General features: G+C 42.4%; 1 protein-coding gene across 2 annotated transcripts in view; it reads right to left on the minus strand.

The window, feature by feature from the left end:
- Positions 1–22,797, minus strand: part of LOC132987819 (ephrin type-B receptor 4a-like) — a 43,969-nt gene extending 21,172 nt beyond the window's left edge. For both annotated transcript variants that reach the window (XM_061054752.1, XM_061054751.1), the window contains exon 1: positions 22,653–22,797. In XM_061054752.1, coding sequence (XP_060910735.1) covers positions 22,653–22,731 — 79 coding nt within the window. In that variant the 5' untranslated portion in view covers positions 22,732–22,797. The remainder of the gene's footprint in view (positions 1–22,652) is intronic.
- Between the last annotated feature and the right edge of the window lie 1,809 nt (positions 22,798–24,606).

Raw genomic sequence — 24,606 nt, forward strand, 5'->3', positions numbered from 1 at the left:
CATGTTTGTTTTTATTCGCCTTCTCGGCTTTAACGTTCCCAGAGACGCACACCGTGCCTGTGGTCACACTAAACCTGGTGAAGCGGCCTTTGCGGGGACAAAATAGCTGAAACAAAAAGAATCGAAAACAGACTGACACGGGTTACAGATGCACAGACGAGCGCAGAGACACGCATACAGTATGAAGATTTAAGCCCGCCTAGTCACGATCTGTGATTACAATAGAATTGATCTTTTATAATCTTTTGAAGGGCAAGCTGCCAACTCGCAAACAATCCCGAGTGTTTTGCTATGATTCAGTATCCTAATAAAAATCTGGGAGACTCTTGGATTGCACAAGACTTGATGCCGAGTTAAGCTACGGTGAAGGCGCTGCTTTTTTTTTTCTTTTTTTTTTCCCCTTCTTCCAGGCTGTCTGTGCAGATTGTCTCAGCTGAATTGTGTGACGATTGTTTGCACTGCCAGGATGAGTTTTTTTGTTGTGTCACAGGCTGGCTTTTAGAGCCCTGCATGTTCCCTGCAGACGCTCATCTCAAAAGGTGAGGCGGCTTGGTTTGAACAATAAACAGGATTTAATGCGGCTCTCCGGCGTGACATGATCAAGGAGAGCACCTGCACGGAGACGGATGCCGGAGGAAATGGAGAGTTTCACAGCGAGTTTATCATTGGGTTTATTGAGAGGTTTTGTTGAATTAGGATCCCAATATAAGGGTCAGCAGTAAACTCTGCCAACGCCATAATCCCAGTACACACACCTTACACAAACACACACACACCTTACACAAACACACACACACACACACACAAATACAAAACTTCATTCTCCCACAATGCTTTAAAAACAAAGCTTTGTTTTCTTCCATGATTGGTTTTGCATGTCATACATAATATTAAAGTAAAACTGTTTTTTTTTCATCCTATGAAATGATTTAGTCAAAAATATTTAATCAATAGGGGGCACAGGTAGCCTAGTGGGTAGTGTGCCCGCCCCATATGCGGAAGGCTGTGGTCCTCCAGGCGCGTGGCCCTGGTTCGAGTCCGACCTGTGGGTCCTTTCCCGCGATGCAAAAGTTAACGTTAAGTTAGATCGTTCTACAAAACACAGACAAAAGCCTTTAGGCTAATTTCTTGTGAAATACTAGATGTTCACTCAATGTCTATTTCTACAGACACCCTCCCTCACACTTCGAGCAGGAGTGTGTGTGGCAAAGGCTTCAGCAAATACAGTAACAGCGCGCAGGGCGTTAGGACAGACTTGGCAGCTGCATGTTAGATCGTAAAACGTGTTCTCTACAGGACGCTACTGTGGGCACTGAGGCTGGGAGGAGGGGTCAATATAATGTGCAGATATTATGACTACAAATTATTCTCTTTTCCCTTTCACATTGCCAGCTCAAGAAATGTACACCGGTCATGCCTTGTCTGTAATGTACGACGACACACAGAGGTGTAATGATGGGACGAAGTCATTAAGTCACTGAGCAAGAACTGGAAGTAAAAGAGGGCCAAACTGTGTCACTATAGACCTCACAGCCTGGCAGGACAAGACCTGTGTGTGTGTGTGTGTGTGTGTGTGTGTGTGTGTGTGTGTGTGTGTGTCTGTGTGTGTGTGAGAAGATCGCACTATTTGTTTGCACATCGTAGAACAATGTCAAATCACACACCGGGACACTAATTTTGTCCCGTTTCAGGGTTCAGTGTGAAAGTATAAAGGTGATTTGGCGGCCGAGCGTTGTTACAGTGTTGCGGTGGATCTCAGTGTAAACGGGGGCCGTTAATCTTCAGGCAGAGGTGAAATAATCTGTCTAATCACTGTCCATAATAAGTTGACTGACTCAGCAATTTTTTTTTTTTTAAATGAAAAAACATTTATGACCACTAAATGATCAATAACGCTCGGATGTGAAATGCGAATCATTTCTGAGTCCGTCTGTTTTTCTCTGGTTTTACTGATCGCTGAGAGTTTCCTGTGAAACTCTGCATACAGAAGGAAAGCAACATTATGAAGATATGAAGGCTGCAGGGACGCCGCGTGCTCTATGAATATATCTTACACAACACTGTTCAGCACAAACACTTGTAGTATTTTACAAAAATAACCAAAACGCCCACAGTAACTAATCTCTGTGATCCTGTGCAAAGAGAGAGGCAATCACATCCACCACTTACCAACCCACAGCCCAATAAAATACACATCACGGCTCAAAAGAAATCCTCACGTGACACAGAATCAGACTCCCGCTTCCTACCGAGACAAAATGTTCGCCGAAGCCGTCCGCAGACGTACGCCAACGTTCGACACTAAGGAACGTTAAGATGCTGCAGATAAATGTGGTCTCTTCAGGATAGTTCTCTGGACTTTGTCTCTGTTTCTTCTGAAGATGTATTCCCTCCACTTCAAAACATGTTTCATTTCCACACAGGAACGTTTGAATCCAAAATAATTAACAGTGAGAGAACAAGTGCTTCAAGTGGAAGGAGACATCTGGTATCATCTCCAAATATCCGAGTCGTTATAACCTCGTTTTTCCATAATGGATTTCAATGATCTCTCAATCAGGCCTCTGCTAATGTAATGCATTTCCTCATCCAACGACCCACACACACAAACACAGAAATACACAATAAACGCAAAACGCTTACGTTTCTCAATCCCACTTTACTGCCATACAGCCCAATGACTTTAATCCTTTGCCTCTCAGTGTCACTTTGTCGTGCCCATCACAAACCTGACCCGTCTGCTGCTCAGCATATGAAATTAGTGACCTGACATCGGTAATTCTCAAGGATGCACATGCAGCAGCTTCCTCCTTCTATCACACTGAGAGAGGTGACTGGGACGTTAAATCAGTGACTTTTCCCCATGTATGAGCTGCTCCCCTCTGTGTGTGACGCTGGCAGATTTCCCGGTGAATTCTAGTCTTCATGCAAACTTTTATTCAAATAGACAGCAGTGTTTCCCCTAGGTTTACAGCGTTGGGGGGGGGGGGACACCGCGACACAAACACAGAAATCTTGGTGTTTACTTTTAATGACAGCTGTCCTTTTCTATCGGAAAGGTATCCTTAAATGACTTCTTTCCCTGATTACGGACTCTATCCACTATCCTATCCCTACACTGAAGGCACAAAAAGCCCAAAAATAAATCTTAAAAAAATAAAAAATAAAATCTATATATTTTTTAACTTGACCTTCAAGGGGGGCGGGCCGCCCCCCCCTAATATAATGGTAGGGGAAACACTGGACAGTGAAGAAACAAACTTTTATTTTTAACACGTTTGGAACATCTTGTCATGGTTGCAGTAGTCATTTCATAATCATCATTTCAAGACTAAAAAAGACACAAGAAAGAAGACGTCAGGAGGAGCGAGCTAAGCTGCTAACATTAGCTTAGCTTGCGTCCTCTGACTTGGCTTGTTTTTAGGTCAAGATTCATTCAGTGATCATCGTTCACAGGGGGTTTAACTAGAACACGGTTAACGTCGGGTGTCTTAACCACAACAACATATATCCAAGAGGTCGTAAATAATGATTGAAAACTGTAAATTAAGCTGTTTCCGGTCAAAATTCAGAGTTTTGCCAACGCTATCCAGCAGACAAAGTAAGTCTACTGGAGGCTTCTAACCAAGTGGCCACCTATTTCAATATCATCTACCATCTGTGGAGGATTACTGTAGTTCAATTTCACTATTATTTTCTTGCCACTCGTTTTCACTTTTATTTCGTCTCTCTTAAAGGACACATCCACATTCTCCGACGATAGCTCAAACAATGCTTTGCAGCTGGAAGTCGGGTCAAAGTCCTGCGTTATGTTAGCTGCAGAAAACCTCAAACTAACCTCCTGTAGTTACAACTTCTGCTGTTTGAGAGACTCTTTGATTAAAATCTACATCTGGTTAAGATATTTAATCGTTACGGCTTTGACTTTTATCATGATCCCCGATGGAGATTGTTCCACTTCCAAGCCCTGCATGCATCTCGCACTGTTCCACTGTAAAACCACAGATGCACACCAGCATTATGACAACAATCTGAGGCCATAAAAAAAAAAAAAAAGACAGATGAGTGCAGAGAGAGAGACAGATAGAGAGAGAGGAGGGAAAGAGGAAAGAGGTGGAGGAGCTGGAGGATAATTGGGTGACAAAGTGCAGGTCGGTGCTTTCCCCGCTTTCAGTCGAGGACGAGTTCACTCCAGTGTAATTTTAAAAAACCACCTTTATAACACTAAGGCTGTACTTTTGAGGCCGACCTGTCGCCACCTTTTTCATGCACACCTGCCTCCGCTTCACATGGAGAAACACACACACACGAGGCACTCGTACACACCCCGCGGCACGGTAATCACTGTTTATCTCTGCTCTGTCATTAAGCTTTATGAGACAGGATGCATGAGTGTGAGTGTTTCTTTGAGATGGTGAGTGTTTTTCGATTATGTGCATGCACAGCCTTGCCTTTCACTGAGGTACATTCAGACTTAAGCTCTGTGAGAGGAAGCTGCAGTTTCCCCTGCATTCTTACAGCAGCAGCGGCGGCGGTGGCGGCCACCCACAGCCGGAAAATTGCCCCCAGTGCTATAAAAATGTACGAACAATGAAAACTCGTCATCTGGCCCCGTGTAACACCCAAAACAAACAATTGTACAGTGATTACAGTATGAGGAGACACTGGAGAAGTCTAAACTGATCCTGGTGCTGCAGAGGAGACAAGGACTCAGCCTTCGAAAAAAACAACCTTTGGGGAGAGGATTTAAAAAATATATAGGCATACAGAACTGGATGAATAACTTTCCTGTAGACCGACAAGGAGGCAGCAGGATTATATGTGAAGATGGGGGAAACAAATCTTTATTTAAAAGGATGAAAGATGCTGTACTTAATATCTCTGTGTTGTACTTGTTCATATCTTATGCAGACTCTAAGTCTCTTTTTTGTTAAATAAATACATCAGAATGTGTACCCCCCTCTTTCTCTTACCTCTATTCATCATTATGTCTTCATTATAATGTATTACTATTATGTAAGATAAGGGTCAGAGCTGTGCCATGCTAAATGTTTTCAATGTTTGAAGGCTCAAAAATTGAACAACAGGTCGCTGGTAGCCCAGTGGTTTTGTCGCGTGCCCCGTGTACAGAGGCTATAGTCCTCGTCTCAGCGGTCGTGGGTTCGAATCCTACCTCGGCCCCTTCCTGAATCTCATCCCCCCCACTCTCTCCTCCCAACATTTCCTGTCTCTCTTCAGCTGTCCTATTCAATAAAAGCAAAAAAGGTCAACAAAATATCTTTAAAAAAATCAAATAAACTTGAACAACAAAATTTGGAATTCATGACAGTATGGACATTGACCGTCTTTTTTTTGCAATTAGTCACTACAAGGAAGGTCTGACTTAAATGAGGTCAGGTATCAGTGATAGTGATCGTATAGTTTGAACTATAATCATTACATCGTGATGAAAAAAACTCAGCAAAGGAGAGGGTAAGAGTTTTTCTGTATGAGCATCAGACAACAATAGAGGGTGTTGTATGCAGTTTCCTTTGAAATGTAAAACTTGACCCTGTATTTTTCATTTAAAGTGGAGGGTGGGCGGGGGGTGGGGGGGGGGGGGTGCTTAACAGCAAACATAACACCCTCAGTTTCTATACAGCTGTCTTCGTGCTTTAACAACTGACCTCAAACCAGAGAGCAGGAACCATTAGCGCCGAATCCCCCGTTTCACTATTCTTCAATTTTGTGGTCATCTCTTTCCCCGCATGCCCTTTCAGCCTCCCTATTCTCCACTTTCTCTGTGGCTCTTGGGAGCCTGATAGGGAAATTACAGGCCTGTGAACCTGCTTCAGCCACAATTAGAGCTCATTTTAATTAAAGAAACAAGAGTGCCAATTACCGTCACACACACCTCGAGAGAAAAAGAGGAAGGAAAGAGGAACTTTTTTGAGATGACAAATAGAAAGTAGAAAAACTAGATGGGTTTAACAGTGATGACATGTTGCGAAGTGATTTTATTTCTATGAAGACGTTTACGCAATACATGTAATAAATCATGAACTGCTGAGCTCAGGAATCACATCTGCTTTTATAGTCATTTTTTGGTGGTTTGGGACCTACAGCTGCTACAGTTCATGAACATTTAGGCCTTCGTTTGGAGTAGAAAAATAATTTCTTGATAACAGAGTTATTATCCTCCAGGTGGACCTCAAGAGTGTGTTTCATACTGCTAGCATGTGTTTTACATTTGTCTAAGCCGGTGCCCTGAAAACAGACGTGCTTGTAGGAAGTTCTGGGCCTCGGGAAAGTCGATACCTTCATGTTTCACATTGATGTTGAAGAAATAGTACTGAAGAGTTGGATGAAAGTATGAACAACACTCTACATCTACATCTGTACATGGTTAGCCTAGCTTAGCACAAGGGGTGGGAAACAGCTAGCCTGCGTCAGCCCCAATGACAGAAAATGAAAATCCAGTCCCGATTTTTTCACCATGAAACATGTAAGGACTTCTTAGTTAAGTCCATGATGGTAAAAAAAAAGAATTCATTACATTCCTCTTCCACACATGCAGTCATGACGATTTCTAGAACATTTTCACATTTTCCTGAGTTGTCCATTCACACACGCACCTCACAGCTACACATTTTTCTTGTCCACTTGTTTCCTTTCCTTGACAGGGAGTCTCAGGAGACAGGGCACGGCTTAAAAAAAGGATGCTGTAGAAATCACCGTGTTGATGTTTCGCAATATATTTCAGAAAAAGAGAGAAGCAGCAGTCTGACAGTTTTTGCTTCTGTGTCAGTGCGTTATTGGACATATTCACAGAATTAATGGTAAGTGGTAAAGAACGTAGTGGCAAAAAAAAAAAAAAAAAAACACAGCTTCATTATGTGCACAAATATCCCACCAGCTCCTCTCCTGTTGCAGGATATAAACGTCATCACACCCACACACTTTCTTGCGCTGAGTATTTCTGTACCTACTGCATTTTCACATCACCCTAAATTCTGAAGGAAATGTAACTCGGATGCTTGCTGGACAAATAGTAGGATAAAGTCAGGGTGAATAAAATCTGTGGTTTGCATTCAAAGCTGCAGCCTGCCCCCCCCCCCCCCCCCCCCAAAAAAAAACATCAAGAAATGATCAGGAGTGCAGTGCATATGTGAACGGGGCTATACAGTACAGATGGGTGTATTGTACTTCCTGTTATTTGTACCTGGCTAACCACGGGTGAGACGAATGCAGTATTTGGTATCAACACATTTTGTCTAAATTAGTTTTCAAAATGTGTCTTATTTCAATAAATACTAGCAACGTTTTTTTTCAAGGTATAACTGAACAAATGCTACCAAAACAAAGTTGATTAATCATCTCGTGCTTTTTTTTTTTTGTTTCAATGACCTCCACACTCACAGGTTTTCTACCATACTGCAATGAAGAACTCAAACGAAAAGTAATTGTGATTTTTCTTCACGTGTCCGGCCTTGTTTTTCAAAGTGTAGGTTATTGTGTGCACGTGAACATGGAAACTTATGCCCAGAATGTGTGTGTGTGTGTGTGTGTGTGTGTGTGTGTGTGAACGCTGTTTGTGTGTCCTCGACAGAGTTTTGTCTAGGGAGATTAGGCCTCGGCTTCCCGTAGTTCTTATTCCCTTCCTGTCTCCCTGTTTTGGTGTTGGTGGTGGTGGTGGTGGTGGGGGGGGCCGGGCCGCCGACACACACATTATTCACATGCACGCCGACTCAGCTCAACGCGGTCTAACTGCTGTATAACAAAAGCCTGCTGCAGCACGTGTGGATCCGCTCAGCCACTTCAGAGAGGTGAGATGAAAGGCGCAAAGAAGAAGGTGTTAATGTTTGACACCTTTTTTTTGTTTCTCCCAGCCTTTTTCATGTCAGTCGGTATGCATATCAATACATGTTGTGTTTTTGGTCTCTGTCCCAGGACAGGACGTGACCCAGTTAGAGAGGAAGCTTCACACTGGACAGAAACCAGAGATGCTACCAGAGAGGATCGACACTGCTGCTGCTGTGAGCGAGGATTTAGTGCAGGTCTAAAGATATGTGACCTCTGAATGGTTTGGCTTAAGTTTACCTGGTCGTCAGAGGTTCACCAGACACAATCATAACATCAATCATTCCCGGTGTTTTCACCGATCACACCCAGAGTTCACACGTCGGTCAGAAGACTTTTCTTCTTAAGCTGGGAACAGATTTACAACAACACTGACAACTTTATTGATTTCTTTGCTTTGTTTTTAACAGAACATGTGTTCCCTTTTATGGGCAAAACACCTTTTAAGTGCTTAGAATTCATCTGTGTGTTGGACCTAGAGCTGCAGTAACTCATGGAGCAATTAACAGAAAAGAAAACTGCTTTTTAAAAAGAATTATCTGTCAGTTTTCAAACAAATATAAAACATTTGCTTGTACTTGTTTCTTAAATATGAGGATTTTTTTGGGTTATTTTTAATTTATTATAGATACAACTGAGGAGTCTTTTGGTTTAGCTTTGATTTCATGTCTTTTGTAAAGCACACACACTGCTTATACTTTATTATTTTGATGCATTTTGATACCACATGTTTTAGAAAGGACACAATCTGTGTTATTTTAATGATTGATGGTATCAGAAAGAACCCAAACTGTAGAGTTCAATCACATTTAAACATAAAGACGTGTTACTGAAGGGTTGCCAGTGTATTTGTGCAATTTTGGTCGTTCAAACCCTTAAAAATGATCCAACACTGGGTGTCTAGGACTTCTATTTTTGTTGAAATGGTATTAAAACAGTTGTTGATATTGTTTGATTTTTACATATATGGTATTGAAGCATGCACTGTTACAGTCTGACACCTTTTTATATATAGTTCTACTTTTTATTATGTTTCATGTTTTACTACAGTTATGCTTACATGTTTTATTGAATGACCATGCACAACACTCATTGCATTTCACTTCCCAACTGATATAAAGGGAATGAAAATCTTGAATTTTAAATCAGGAGGAGGCGTTTGGTTTGGAAAATCTGATGACACCACTTGAGGCCTCAGGAAACTCAGATTTCTTTTTGGCTTTTTGTGCCTTTATTATAGAGATAGGACAGTGGATAGAGTTGTAAATCGGGGGGGGTTGTGGGGAATGACATGCAGGAAAGGAGCCACAGGTCGGGTTTGAACCTGGGCCGCCCGCTTGGAGGACTACAGCCTCCATACATGGGCCGTGCACACGTTAACCACTACGCTGACGGCGCCCCATTTTCTGAAAACTTAGCTAAGTATTCAGAAGATAAAATTGACTGGACAATGTGATGGCCTAGTGGTTATGTCAAGCGTCCCTTGTACAGAGGCTATAGTCCTCGTCGCAGCAGATGTGGGTTCGAATCCTTTGCTGCATGTCATCTCCCACTCTTTCCTGTCTCTCTTCAGCTGTCCTGTCCAATAGAGGCAAAAAAAGGCCCACAAAATAAAGTGAAAAAGAATCATCAGCTGCAGTGTTTAACACAACTGAAGTAAAGGTTGAACAAAAAAGCTTTTCTGTGATGTTGGAACACCAAACAAATGTTTACTTAAACAGGTTGAGGCGCCCAAAGGTGCATCTATGATTCATCGGCATTCCCTTTTAATTTAATAGCAGTAAAGAGGAAGCTGCATTATTCAAGTCACATAAGTTCAAAGAGAATATTTACTTAACGGCAACGCTTAAAACAAAAACAAAAAAAGTCTAGAGCCTGGTATGAAATGAGAGGTTGGGGTTAAGAGGGAGTGAGACATTGGCTCGGTTCTGTGGCGTTTTCTATCACCGCCTACGAGTAATGAGACTTGACCTGCAGAGTTAACGGCTCAACAGCTCTTGTGCGTCTTGGACTCAAACTGCATTTTCCCTCAGACTAAAACAAATATCACAGAGCTGCCAAAGGCCAGAGATAGTCCCACAGAGACTATGAGAAACAGACATTATCCACCGAGTGGTGACATCTATCATTCTTCTGTAGTGTTATTACAGGACGTGTGCTGTTGGACTTCAAGAGGAATCGACTCATATTGGAAAGTGACAGCAGTAGAGTCCGCTTCGTCTTCTGTTTAAATTGTTAATCACTCATAATTCAATTCCATGCAGGCACATTAAAGAAGTGCAGGCTTTAACCCATCATTCCCAGCATTATCTCTCACACTGTGTGACTGATTAAATTGCAGTTCTTTACAGCATATTTCAGCTCCTTTAAGAGTATTGATCTGCCACTGAGTGAATTCACCTCCTGCTATGTCCAATTATAGGCAGCTCTTTGTGGAGCCCCCGCTTCAAAAACAGCCCCCGACACTGTGGAAGAAGTGGAAGAAGTGAAAGGCTGCTTCAGAACGTTGTTTCAGGCTGCACCAGCTCCCTGGTGGCGTCCTGATACGGAGGAGGAATGAATTAAAAAAGAAGAAGGTAATCAGATTATTGTATGTTGGGAGGCTGTACTGCAATATTATAGATCCCTGCATTTACAAAAGTCCTTTATTCAAGAACACTGGAAGTCAAAGAGATACAATACTCGAGACACGAGACAAAGCAGATTCTTTTTTAACCTCAGGGAAGCCGATCTCATTCACCATTTTCACTGAAAACTGGAAGCTAATATCTTTACTCCACAACTAAGGACAAAACTTAACATTTATCTTCCTTGGCAGGTAGCTTTCAGACTACTTTGTGAAAGCCATATTTGATAGGCCACATAAAAGCAACCTATCAGTGGAATTATCATTTTTTGGTCAATTTTAGCGCTCCCTGCAGACAAAGCAGTCTGACTTTATTTTGCTGATCTCATTCTCTACATGCTTAGCCGCAAGCAACATCAACAAGTTTTCACAAATGCACACCTGGAAATTTCAAGAGAATTTCAGGAGGACTGAAACCATCCTGATCTGGTTATTCACACATGCACCTCACAGCAGTAGAATAGCCCTGTCAGTGTGCCAGTGTGCTGTTCACTATACCTTCACGGACACTGACATGGTGGCAACAGTGACAGGCATTCCAAAATAACTTAAATATATAATATTCTCGATGGTCGTGTTTGCTTTTGTAGGTCGCATAGAAGCATCAAAGTTAGTATCTGTCTGTTTCATAACCAGCTAATAACGCCCAGAGTTGTTGATGTATTATTAAAATACATTAAAGTATGTGCTGATGGAGAAACACTTGTTAATTGATGAGAATCACTCCTAAAAACATCTAATACTGAGGTGAATTCTTCCAAAAAATAATCGGTTTAATTTGTATTTTGGGAGACCTTGAATCTCCGAAATTGAAAGGCGGACGCCTCGTGTTCTGCACAGCTCATTTTCAACACTTTTGGTCTTTTAAAAAGACACTTTTTGTGTTGACGGTCTTTACGGGCCTGCTTTCAGTGAAAAGGTTTTTTTTTTTTTCTATTTCCACGCTTGTTGAACGCTTGTTACAAGTGCAGAAAAGAAAAGAAAATGAGAGACACATAAAACTCAAAGTCGAGCTCAACTACCGAGAAAAGATGTGTGCATTATAAAACGATGCTCTGCTCATTGATTTATCATCAGGGTATCGTGCTAGATAACATCAGAGCGAGGCGTCTCGATCCTGTGATTCGGAGCTGGCAAAGGGAAGGCAACTCATTTTATTGCTTGACTGCAAACAGACAAATGTCACACATTGTCAGTCTGGTAACAGAAACATTTTTTTTAAAATCCACTTGGGAGGAAAAGGACACATTACTAAGAGAGAAAGCTGTCAATACATCTGTGTTACTAATCATGAGTCAAATTCCGGCCTGCGAACTTCATACAGACACTTCCCTGCTGGCTACCTGGGAGCGATCACACATCCTCCTCCATCTGCAGTCAGAGCTGCCCTCCACAAAACCAACTAGCCCTCAAGTTGTTATCTCCTTTATGGAAGGCTCGGAGGCAGCTGATCATCTGTGAGAGCCAAGCTGAGCTATGTGTCATCAAAAGCAGAAGGAGAAAAAAAAAAAAAAAGCACCATGGGAAAGTTGAGGCTATGTACTTGTTTTCAAACACTTTCTCAATCCTTTAAGAGGATCTTCATCGGCTTGTCTCGAGGCCTGAGGTGAGGGTCAGTCACACACACCGGAGCTCCTGCAGGGGAGGGACTGCAGAAAATCTGGGATGATCTCCCTTAGCTGCAGGAGACTCTGCCACCCCCCTGTGTTAGCCGCCTTCAAATAATTAGAGCAGATACCTTACCAGTTCAGGACAGATTCATTAGCAGCATGTTTGTGCCTTTTTTTTGTCAAGAATAGAAAAGACTTGGATCTCTTCCAGTGTGTGCTTTCCCCTACAGGGCTGGAGTGATATATTCATCTTAAGAGATGCAGCTACAAATAAAACCCCAGTAGTTAGAGTGGGAAAAGCACATAAATGCGAACTTTATAAAGTAATATATGACAGGTGACCTATCTTATTTCAAATCTGGCTCCATTAAAAAACCCACAAAGCTCCGTCTACTGCTGAGAAGCATCTAACGAACTCTCCATGAGCCCTAAAAATGTCTACTGCTGCACTTAAAACAGAGTTGTTATCAAAGCCTTGACTGAAGCAGAATCTACAATTCGTTTTTTGGGGGGTAGAGGAAAAAAAAAAGCTCTCACAGAAGAGAACTCAGACACACACACAGATACACACACACACACACACACAGATACACACACACTCACACACACACAGAGCTTTCAGTGACTAATCTGCTGTGGGAGGTGGACAGCTTGAAGCTAACAGTGCAGACTCTAGCTAAATAAACCATCTAAGGATTGACACATCTAAGTAGAGATACAAGAAAACAGACTCTGTGCGAGAAGTTTCTCTTTTATTCTGACACATCATGCTTTTCCATATTCAAACAACAACAGACACGCTGAGAGCTAATTCTATTCATCAGCCTGCGTTTCGCTCCTGCCAGCCTGCAGACCGGGTGTTTGTGTGGCGGTGACCGACATATCTAGAATAAAGATAGACTCGTCTTTCATTGTGAGTCTATTTGTTTGATTATTTCAGAACAAAGAGCATCATTCTTCCCCCCCCCCCCACGGAGAGACACATTACGTTTTCAGCAAGGGGTGAATTCAGTCGTTTTCCAAATGCTTCAGTTTCAAACCCACACTTTTGTGTCATGTCACAAAAATGGACCATGTTCGGCGATACTCTTCTTCATAATTGGACAGGGTTGAGTGCAGATAGCGACCAGTTATCGCAGGAGAAATGATGATATAAGAGAATATGAGGGAAAGGGCATTTTGTGTGCAGCACTCAGGGGGGAAAAAAAAGAGACTCTGAGCTGCAAGAAAAAGGTGTTCAGTGCTTCTTTAACTGAACTGACCCACTCCTTTTTGGAGCATGACTCCCCTCTTAAAGCTCTTAGCTGTGTGCAAGCAGTAGGAGGGCAGCTAGCGCACAGGAATGTCTCTGTTATTCCTTACATAGCAGAGCCCACATGGTTCATGAGGTATATGAAAAGCAGGCCCCGGGAGACGTGTTGAAGCTGTGTGCGAGGCGAGCACGAAGTTGGAAGAAAAAATGTGCACGACTTCTCTGGGTTGTCGTCGAGAAAAAGAAAAAGAAAAAAAAAAAAAACCAAGTGAATTGCATTTTAACTAAAAACTCGCATATCAAGCACAAGATGTAGGTCAACCAGCCCGTGACGCAGGGAGGAATATATCCCAGACTCAAATCGAATCAAGTCTACTGATGGTGCATGCTTCAAGCAGAGACATTTTTCATCAAGGTTGCTTTTTTTAATCAATTCTTGCTCATCCAGCCTCAGACGCCTCAGCGGCCGCCCCGTGTTTCCTGCTCCTCCTTCAAGATTTCGCTCTATTTTTCGAGTGTAGCAACAAAAGCGTGAGACAAGGCGTGAGATGACAATAGCGCGTAGGGACGCTTCGCGAAAAGTTTTGATTTGATAAGCGTCAAAAAAGCAGCGAGGATCAGCGTGGGATGAGGGGCGAGATGGACCGGAGATAAACAGCTTCCTTCCCTGTTGTTGTCTCCTAATTGAAGGCCTTTTAATCCCCTTGTTATAATCACATATTCAGCCCAGCGCATATCTGGCCCCAGGTGTGTATGATTACAGAATGCAAATAGGCAGTACACCTACTTTGCTCATTATGCAGTGTGCAGACGTGCACATGCTTGCACCTTCCCTGCCCTCCCTGCACCCGCTCTTTTTCTATTTCGTCGACTCACGCCGGTCTCCCCGTCTCTCCTTGACTCACTTCAAAGAGAACCCCATCCCCTCCCCCCCCCCCGCCCCTCACCCCTCTAAAAGTGCCATTCTCCTTGGTGCTTATGGCTGATAGGCTGTGGCCTCATTCCCTCTCTGCTGCAGCCTGTCCCCATTGTGTCCCACTCTCACGGAGAGAGAGGAGCGTGTGGGTGGAGGACAGACCGGCTCTCCAAAGTGAATGCCTGACATGGATGTATGGGCTGGCACTGTATCCTCTCACCGAGCTAAACTACCATCCACCTGCAATTCCTCTGCTGCCATATGCATCCTCCCCTGAGAAAGAGAGAGAGAGAGAGAGAGAGAGAGAGACAGGCTGAGAGTACTTGTGGCACTCAGATGCCTGTTTAACTCTTGAGGAAGCTAATCATCGGATTGAGGTGCTGAGGATGATGGGCTACAGGCTTTCAGAGAGGAGGGGGAGGTTGCTTTAAATGCAAATCCCTTTCTTATAAAAATCGGTTCCGTTTAAAAGGATTTCTGGGAAACGATCCACATTTCCACGGCAGGGGAGACAGTCAGCAAGAGAAAAACAGCAGAGCAGCAGTCAAACATCAAGGAGACAGAGGACGTGGAAAGAGTAGCAAAAGAAAAGGCTACATGCCTGTGAAAGGAGGGATTGAGGCTCAAGGAAGGCCTCTCAGATAAAAACATCCTTTCTGCGTCGGAGACACTTAGCGAGTTTCAGTGTAGATTCAGAAGTATTATGCCGTTCAGCAGGCTGGTTATGCCGGGGCGGAGTCAGGAGGTGAAAGAATAAACAGACGACAGACTGTGTATAAAAAGAGAAAAATGGCCCCCCCGCCCCCCCCCCCCTTTTTTTCTTGAACCTCCTACGAGGGTTGATGTCAGTCTTGTCATCAACATATAAGCAGTCCTTCAGAAAATTACATAAATAATAGTCCAGAATGTTCTATTTAATTCCAAATGATGGAGCTTGTTACATTTCCGTGTAGCAGAGTGGATGTGAATAGCTGTAGAGTGTAGCAGTCATTGTTTATGCATGATGCAGATGTGCATTGGATTTAGAGCCGCAAAGGTTCCTTGATTAATTGATTATACTGTAGGTGATAATCCACCAAACTTTAGAAGAATGTTTTTAAAACAAAAACAGTCAAATGTTTGCATTCAAGCTTCTTAGGGGCGTTTGCACAATTAGGCGCGCTCGTTTCGCACCGTGCCCAAGAAAAGATTGTTACCCCCCCCCCCCACCCCCCCGCTGTGTTCACATTAGTTACATTGTTCGGTTCAGCCAGAGTGCGATTGTGTACGTTACCAGTCCGTTAAAAACAGGTGGCAGTATGCACATAGTTGGTTTGCAAATCCGCAGAAGAAGCTACCATGGCAACGACTCGTGGGCTAAGTCCATCCTGCTAACCGTGATGTTTTTGTTATTGCTGACACGACAGCAACAACCCTCTTCCTAATTCCAAATCGACCATTCGGCTCAGAGGACAAAATGGGAAATGACAGTTTCTGAAAGGGCAAGAGCCGTTTAGAATCACGCCATATAGTGGTCCCGGACTTTGAGGTCAAGTGTACTCAGATCCATAACTTAAACCCATCCTACATGTTACATTTTGGCTGTCTCACTATACAAAAGATAAAGCAACAATATGTAACCCTTCCACCTTAAAGGCTTTATATGCGATTTTTTTGATCCAGCAGATGTCGCCCTTGAGCTCCAGCATGAAACCAAAACAACTCGCGGTGCATTGTTGTGTTAGCATGCTAATGCTAGCGATCTTTATTATGCTCGTATCTTCACACTGCATGTAAATTTACCCGAAATGAGCGTGATCTAGAAACACAGTTAAGCAGTGAGTACAGTATGTTATTCTTCTTTTCTCTAGTCCCTCAATTAAACAACTTTTATTCGCGAGGGGAGGAGTCAGCCGTCGGGCCGGCTATGTCAACAAACAGAAAAAAAACTCTGAAAACATCACAGACAGCGGGACTCGGGTGTTACACCCATTGTAGACAGTCATTACTCACAGAGTTATTTTCAGAGGATATACTTGATTTCTATTATATTTAAGTGTGAAAAATCGCATATAAAGTTTCAAAGTCAGTCTAACAGTACAACAATTTCTACAGGGGGTATAACGTCTCTCCCATTGCCACACATCGACCCAGTTGCCTGCTTATAACACTATGTAAGTTTGGTCGCGGTTCTCACTCAAGAAGTTATGTTTCCAGTTTGCACACATAATAAATGAATAATATTATTAATAATTAATAATAAATCCATTTTACGCCAAAAGTTGTAAAACGGGCTGCAAAATCTGGTAATATTACTGTACCTTGTCAGTCGACATGGGTGTTTGGTTTCTCACAGCTTCACCCCTCTGCTTGTCAAATGCAAATGCAACACATGTTTTCAACAGAGCAGTTGCACTCAGACACCTTTGGTTGGCACCGAAGCGCGCCAAACCGAACTCCGACATGACGTCACTTTAACTGAATATATTTGGGTGGTATTTAAACGCAGACATCCAAGGAAGTGATCCTGGTCTCCTGCGAACACTGGTCCTCATTTTGCACCATTTTCACAGAACAAAAAAAAACTACGCAATTAATCTTGAAAAATAATCCACAGATTAATCTGCAAATAAAATAATCATAAGCTGCAGCTGTAATTAACTTCACACGCTGCTCCCATCCTACCAATACCAAATCAACAGCATTGCACATCACACATTTTCAGAGAGAATGTGCTTCGGGGAAAATTTTAACACGTTTTTTCAACCCACTCACATTAGAGTGAGACGATATATTAGCATTTTGCCCGGTTTTTTTTAATATGAAAAATGTGATATTGTGTGTAATTGAAAATCATGTATCTCTAATGGAGACGTGATTTTTTACTTTTATCTCATTATTTCCACTTGGCCCCTGGCCCATCTACCTGTCACCGTGTAAGCTCATTGTTCAGAACTGAGGCTGCACGTGAGTCATTTCAAACAAACGAGAGTCGCCTCTTCTGTGCAGGGCCGCTCTGGTTTGGGAGGGTGCAGTATGGAACAAGCCACTGTGTGTAAAGTTTGCAAGAGACAGGATGACACTTCAACCCTCTTTCCATCAGCCAAAGCTAAAAAAAAAAAAAGTGCTGTCAATGTGTTTTACCCCTAACAACATGATGGGCTCCAAGTACACAAAGCACACAGCTGCACTCTGTTGGTGCACACTATGTAAAAAGATGATTTGTAAATAGGAGGCGGTTACAGCTACAGTGACATACCTTATTAGAGGAAAATATACTCCCCATTGCCAGCAAATATAAAGTAGGATTTATAACCCTGTAAAAACATAAACAGAAGAATAAGCCTTCAAGGCAACCATTAACCATTTTGCAAAAGAAACACTCTTCACTCAACATTCAGTTTCAGAGTCACAGCTGTTTTAAATCAATAAATGCATAAAGCAAGATCATCACCATACGGTTCAATAAGTACATTTCTATACATGGAACTAAAAGCATGTGACTTGTTACTCTAACAAGGAGACAGTAACAAACTGCATGATTATCCATGAATCAGTCATAAATGCCATCAATCTCCATCATGTGTACTATATCATTTGTTTCTCTGAGGCTGTACTGTAGCTTTATAAATCCTGCTTTCTTCTAGACTCTCCTCTTAAGAAGTGCCATCCACTGTTTTTCCTCCAGTGTGTAAAATCCTGAATGTTTACATTACACTGGAGGATGAAACAAACATTAATGGGATTTTTTTTGCCATTTATTTCCAAATTGCGTTACGATTATGGCCGGAGGGGAAATTATCTTGATTCAAGAACACCGATTAAATCCATGTCTATAAAAATGAAAAATTCAGATTGTAGCCCTGTTATTCAGACTGTCGTTTCAAGCTGGGATATTTACGCCCCCTGTGACGTTCAATCTGAATGTTGCAGAGGCATGATGCACTGTCTTCAGAGGCAGTAACAGAGGTGTTACAGAGGAGAGACGGTTTGTGCATGTCTGACTGTATGTCTGAGGAGCTCCCGCTGCGCCGTGTTTTTGAACGCCGAAATGCAGTGTGAATTCACAGACTGGGAAAACCAATATTGCGCCGTCAGTGATCAATATGAATGCACAAAGACCCGATGGTGGCTGAGCTTAGTTACGGCACTTTTGAGAAAAAGGGCCACTGGTAGAACATTCTTCTGCCCACCAGAAATACACTTAACAGTCAGTTTGCAGCCCTGACATTAATGATCCCAACATGCTACTTTCTTACATACTGTGGCTAAAGAAGAGTGTCAGAGAAGCACTGATTGTAAACATGACACTACACCAGAAACTAATATTTCCAACTCACAACTCTCCCACTGTTCATGTCACTTTTTAAGCTGGTTGTTGTTTTCAACTATGACATTACCTAGCAGCTCTGTAAGCAGCCCAAAGCTCTGCGGAATAAGAACCCATACTTCATAAAACATGAAGGTAGTCTCGGTGAAATCATGAATTGTTCAAAGTAGCGAAAACGATTGCGATAAGCCTTTTCGTCATATCCCCAAATCCTTGTTCAAGTCTTCGTCATTTGTATGGAAACTTGATCCACAAACCTGTTACACCTCAGATGCTCACGCAGGTGATTCAGCAGAGCGAGCGCTCACAAACGCCTTCGAGCCATGGAAATGAGATGGAACAGAGCAGGGCATGTCATCCAGCTGGGTGGAAAAAGGGTCCTGCGAGTCGAGATGAGTGCCGACAAGTTTGAATCACAACAACTGTGGAGCGGAGCAGGCATATAGGACAGCCGTGCTTTTGTCACTGGCTGCATCCTGCCATTGGTAAGGGAGAGAGAAACAGTATGTGCGAGGAATAATGAGGGGCAGAGAGAGAACCAAGATGTGTACTTCATAGGTTGAGTCTGTGTGTGGGAGAATGAGGAACACTTATAAAAATCTAAAATACTTTAAAATCATGGTGGGGCAACATTAGTGAGAATTATTAATACTGCATATGAAGCTTGTGCCTTTTTTTAGGGCCTTGGTTATACCAGTGTGTGCTTTACATATTACAGCAAGGCAGGGCTTAGAAGGGTGTTAGTTTTTTTCTCTGTGTGTGTGTGTGTGACCAGAGTGCATCCTCGATGCTAATTTCCACCAAAGCTGGCTATTAATTTCCAGCCAAAGTAATTATCTGATCAAAAGCTCAGTGTTTTAATCTTCTTGGAGACAGAAGGAAGAGATATCCATGTGCTGAAACGAGCGAGTGGAGAGCGTAAGTGAGTCGTTTATCCTTTAGTTGGAAAAGGAGGAGAGATTTGGCAGCCGTGAGCCTCATCTACCCTCCCATCAGTTCATTACAGAACTCCCTGCTAGGTGGAGAACAAGGGGGAGGATGATCCGGAGTGCGCTGGCAGACGAGCGGGCCATTACCCAAGACACGGAAACCAGACATCTTGTTCACACTTGGCGAGACACACATGTTCTGGAGTCAGTCAACAAGGCGCCGCGACCCCTCAGCTCCTGTCTGCGTGTCCGTCCTCCACCCAGCCAGTGCTGCACCTGTTTGGATCCAGCGCCTTTGAAAACATCAGCAGCGTGGAAAACGGAGCCAAATTGTTTGACATCACTCTTGGTTTTACTAAAAAAAAAAGGAACGCGTTTGATGAGTCTGCCACTGACAAAAAAAAAAACCTGCCTGGTATCGCTACCCACGCATACATCTGAGGTTAACCACCTCTTACGTCCTTGAGGAGGCGACTACAGCCCGACTGATACATCCGTTGACAGATATAATCAGGCTGATATTGGCCTTTAACTGATATATCCGTGAAGCATTTATAATTTCAGGCCGGCCTGATATTAAACTTTTTTTTTGCAGGTACATCTAATTCAGAATCCAAAGGGCAATCTGAATCCTTTTTCAACGATACTCTCAGCACTTTCTGCAGAACCTTCAGCAGTGCATCACAGCCGAGCAGACAGTGATCCACACTGCGATAGACTGACGATGAATAATAGGGATAAATCATCTTCTGATACTCCCTATCTGTGCAAATTCCAGGTCTATTTTTATTCAAGCTCAACAAATAACAACATTGGCAGCCAAATTAGTATCTCTGAATTATTCTCTTCAGAATAAAACTAAAAATAAAACTGGTATCAACAACCCAGTTCTCAAAAAGGTTGGCACGCTGTGAAATATGTACAGGTAATGTTGGCATCAAATTTAAATCAAGCATATATGTTCCTAAAAACAATGAAATGCATCAGGTTCAAAATTAGATATGTTGTCTTTGTGCCATTTTAATTAAACATAAATGTGTTAAATATCAATGTTGAGCAAATCATCACATTCTGTTTTGGAAACAGGGTTGTATATCGTTTCAAATCCACATATTGGTTGGGGTCTAAAAGAGTCTAAAGAACAAAAGCTTAAGAGTTGAGTCAGAAGTCCCCGGCTGAGGAAGAAGCTTCAATTCTCTAATGGCCTGAGCCCCGGCTGCCAGAAAACTCTGTGTCTTCGTCTATGTGTGTGTGTGTGTGTGTGTGTGTGTGTGGGAAAATCCCAAACTTCACTCTTGAAATACAAAGTCAACAATGTTTCCCCCCACAAGAATCCAGACTCTTAGTAGTGGTAGTAATTTGACATCTTTTTTTTGAAGGGTTTGAATGCACAAGCGGTAGATCCAAGCTACAAAAAACAAAAAAAAAACACCCCCAAAGAAACGCGAGGGTTGTATTACATACTGAGCTCTACATCCACAGTGTGTTTGTAGAGTCTATAGCAGAAGCCATACTGTAAGCGACTAAGCGCCAAGAAAAGGGCATTGATAGCAACGGATATGGCGTCCAGCCTGGAACCAGAAGCGGTTGACAGATTCATGTTCCTGCCACAGAATATGTGAAGTCATGCATGTTCATGGCGTTCCCGTTTACAGGAACTATCGATTGGCATGAACAGAGGTGAGGAAAAGTTTCATTGTTGAGGTGGTCAAATCATTTATTTTCTTCTGTCATTTCTCTGAGAATTACCCAGAAAAATGTCTGTTTTGTCTGATGTTAATGTATATATAGTGTCCATTGTTCTTATTTTTGATGCTACTGTCAAAGGGAAAATGACATCAACCCACCATTATATCAGCATAAGCAGCTGTGTACAAGCATACAGACCAGCAAAAAGCAGGACGGAGAGTAAAGAGGACTCTTCACAGGAACACCAGCATGAAGCATACACAGCAGTAATGCACTTTTAAAAATCATGTGGTGCAACAGCTCTTTAAGAAACCCAGTTGTGATCCTTTGATCCGCAGAATACACACAGCCTTATTATTTCCAAAGACATTTTCTAATGAAGCCTGAAACCAGACGTAGGCCTAGTTGACAGATTTTTTCAGAAATATTCCAAAAAGTAGTCTCAGCAGCATTCTCTGCAAACTCAAATCAGTTTCGGAGCTCACTCTGCCGCACCGAAAACTTCCCCATTAATGTCACAAAAAAAGAGACAGAGACAGAGACGGCGGCAGCAGCGGAGAAATAAATAAACACCCGGAGTTCTTTGATTCAGATCTGTCAATGTCGCTCAGCCTTCCACCCCTGCATTAAGCAAATTACCCAGACACTGGCCCCGTTGTTATGCTGATGATGCCGAGCTGTACTTGCCTGTAAAAAACAGACAATTTGAAACATCATCTTCTTAAACGTTTTGACAGCTAATTTCAAGGCTCTCATAATTTGTGCCTCCAGGGTTCACAAAGCTGATGCAGGACAAAATGCCCATTAATGTCAAGTCCGCTGTCAGGAACTGATATAAATTATTAAGATCAAGACAGCACGCTGGATGCAGTGTTTTCTTCTCTCAAAAGCTAAAATTCCCCCACGCAAAATATCCTTGTCAAACCACAGAAATCAGAGCGGCCCTGTATTAGCCTCAAAGCCCCTCTTGTTTTATTGATTTTGAGGTGAGCTGGTTAAAGGTCCCTAGGGTGCAGCCTGGCAACCTCTAGATGGCTTGATGCAGTGAAAACAAACAGTGAGTCTCAAAAATCGCCTTCCTTGAGACACCAGGAGAGTAAAAACCATTTCATGGTGTTATTTCTAAGGCAACAAAAAAAAATGTTAAAACAGCTTAAGCTGCAAGGGGAAGAAGGAAAAAATGTCATCATGAACACTTATGTTTTAATCACCATTTTAAAATAATGCTATACATACAGCAGTCTACTTATACCTAAAGTTCATAAATATTTGGGTATTATATTTCTACAAATGTTGCTACATTTAGTTATTCTTCACTTCATAGTACAGCACGCACATTTTAATTATCCTGTGCTTTAATGCACTTCCCTTCAGTAAGGAGAACAGGATGTAGTCCTAATCAGACATTTCACTCAGCCATGTAACCCCCAGAAAACAAGTCCAGACAGCATTTTTTTTTGAAGGGAAAACTCCAGGACTCACCTTCCTCTGCAGAAGCCACGAAGAGCCACTCCAGGAAGATGCACGCCAGCAGCAGAATGCTCCAGTGTGACAGCTCCATGTTTGAGCGAGAAAAAGAGGTCGGGAAAAAAAAAAAAGAAAGTAAACCCGACTTTTGCGATCGCCTCGAAATTAAAAATCAATTGGCACTGGCGGCTCCGGCTGTGCACTCCCTGACCGCAAACCAGTCCGCATTTAAAGTGGACTCCCAGTTCAGAGAGGCTCACACAGTGGTCATATCACTGCAGTAGAAAAACACACTTTAGCTAAGTGCGGTTATCAGTCGATTTGGAGTCTAAAAGCACGTCCACAGGGCGGAAACAGCTCCTTAAATAGCCAGTTTTAAAAACGACTCACCGGAAAGTTCTCCTAATTGTCCAACTTTGTTTGTGGTGAAAGTCTGGCCATAAAAAAAAAAAAAAAAAAAAACATTCAGAAGCAAACCTCAGTGCTGCAGCTTTTTCTTTCCAGCATCAGTCCTCTTGTCAGCATGGGAGCGACATGGTTGAAACTTGTTGTATCCTCGGCGTTAATAAGCTCTTTGTGCTTCACACGACTTGCCCCCCCCAAAAATGATCCCCTTCAAGCGCGATGGACGAGCAGGCTGAGAGCAGAGCACCTCACTGCATGTCTGAGAGTGGCAGAGATAAATCTCATCAACAGCAGTCGGATCATGCCCTCTTCCACATCTTCTGCTAATGTTGTGGGAAAACAATCCACCAAAGTGTGTTGTTTTCTTTCACCACCCCCCCACCCCTGAAAACCTGCAGACAAATCTGGCTGCCGGAGGGGGAAAAAACACGAGAGAGGTTCTGAGGGATGTAAAACGCGACACGTCTAGTCTGGCCTGAATTCACAGATAAAAAATATGTCTAAAAACTGAGAAAGACTATCCACTTTCTTCTCTTGTTGAAGCGGCAGACTTTTCCCGTACAGTGGATATCAAAAGTTGTGCGCTTAAGTGGCTCGCAGGGCTGACTAACAGTGAGCTGGTCACCTAGGACTTCATCACCGCATCAAACCCGGAGTCGACTGGCAAACAGCAAGCTCCGCCCACTCCCCCGTTTCCATAACAGCAGAGCCAAAAGCGCGTGATAGGATACAGAAGTCCCGGAGAACGCCTTCAAAATAAAAAATAAACACATTAAATAGCGAAATATTTGAGAAGAACTTTTATACTCAAACTCATCCACTGACCTTTTTTATTTTATAGACTACAAACTCAGACTTAGTTTACAGGCCTGAAAGTGATGATTTGAAAAGATATAAACTTTCTTAATCCTCGAGGACAAATAAGCAGATGTAGGCTAAATTACAAAAACAGAAATGTTACAAAAAAACTACTGGAATAGATTTTACAGCATGAGCATGACTATACAAAAAGTTGTTTTTAAAAAAAAGAGGAGAGCGGCACTTCCGATTGACTTCACTCTTCAGTATTGGAAGTGCAGAAATGCAGTTCCCTGAGTGTCCACTTGAGGCCGGGTCCAATATCCAAGGAATCCAATAAGAGCCCATAATACAATGCAGAAATTAACATGTTTATTGCCTGGTACAAAAAAAACATTTTTAGTCTCTATAGCTCATTTATTAATGATGAAAACTCATCTGTTTTTATTATTATATATCAAGGCTGTGTTATGCATTATTAGGCACATTAAGGGGTGTGGCTGATTTGACTAACAGGTGGGCATGTTTGAGCTTTATTCACCAGGTTAGGCTTCACTGCATCTTAACCCTATTATGGACCTTAGTATGTCGGCTTTGTTCTAGAAATTTTCACCATTTGGAATAGTCTAGTTAGATAACGAGCTAGATGAACTAAATGGGCATGTATCATCAACCAACATATGCATTTTTATATAGTACTATAGTATACACATGAGTACTTGTTCACTCTTAAATAAATACACCTTAAACAGACATTTACCTACAA

This window comes from Labrus mixtus, chromosome 14 (genome assembly GCF_963584025.1).
Source record: "Labrus mixtus chromosome 14, fLabMix1.1, whole genome shotgun sequence".
Classification (NCBI taxonomy): domain Eukaryota; kingdom Metazoa; phylum Chordata; class Actinopteri; order Labriformes; family Labridae; genus Labrus; species Labrus mixtus.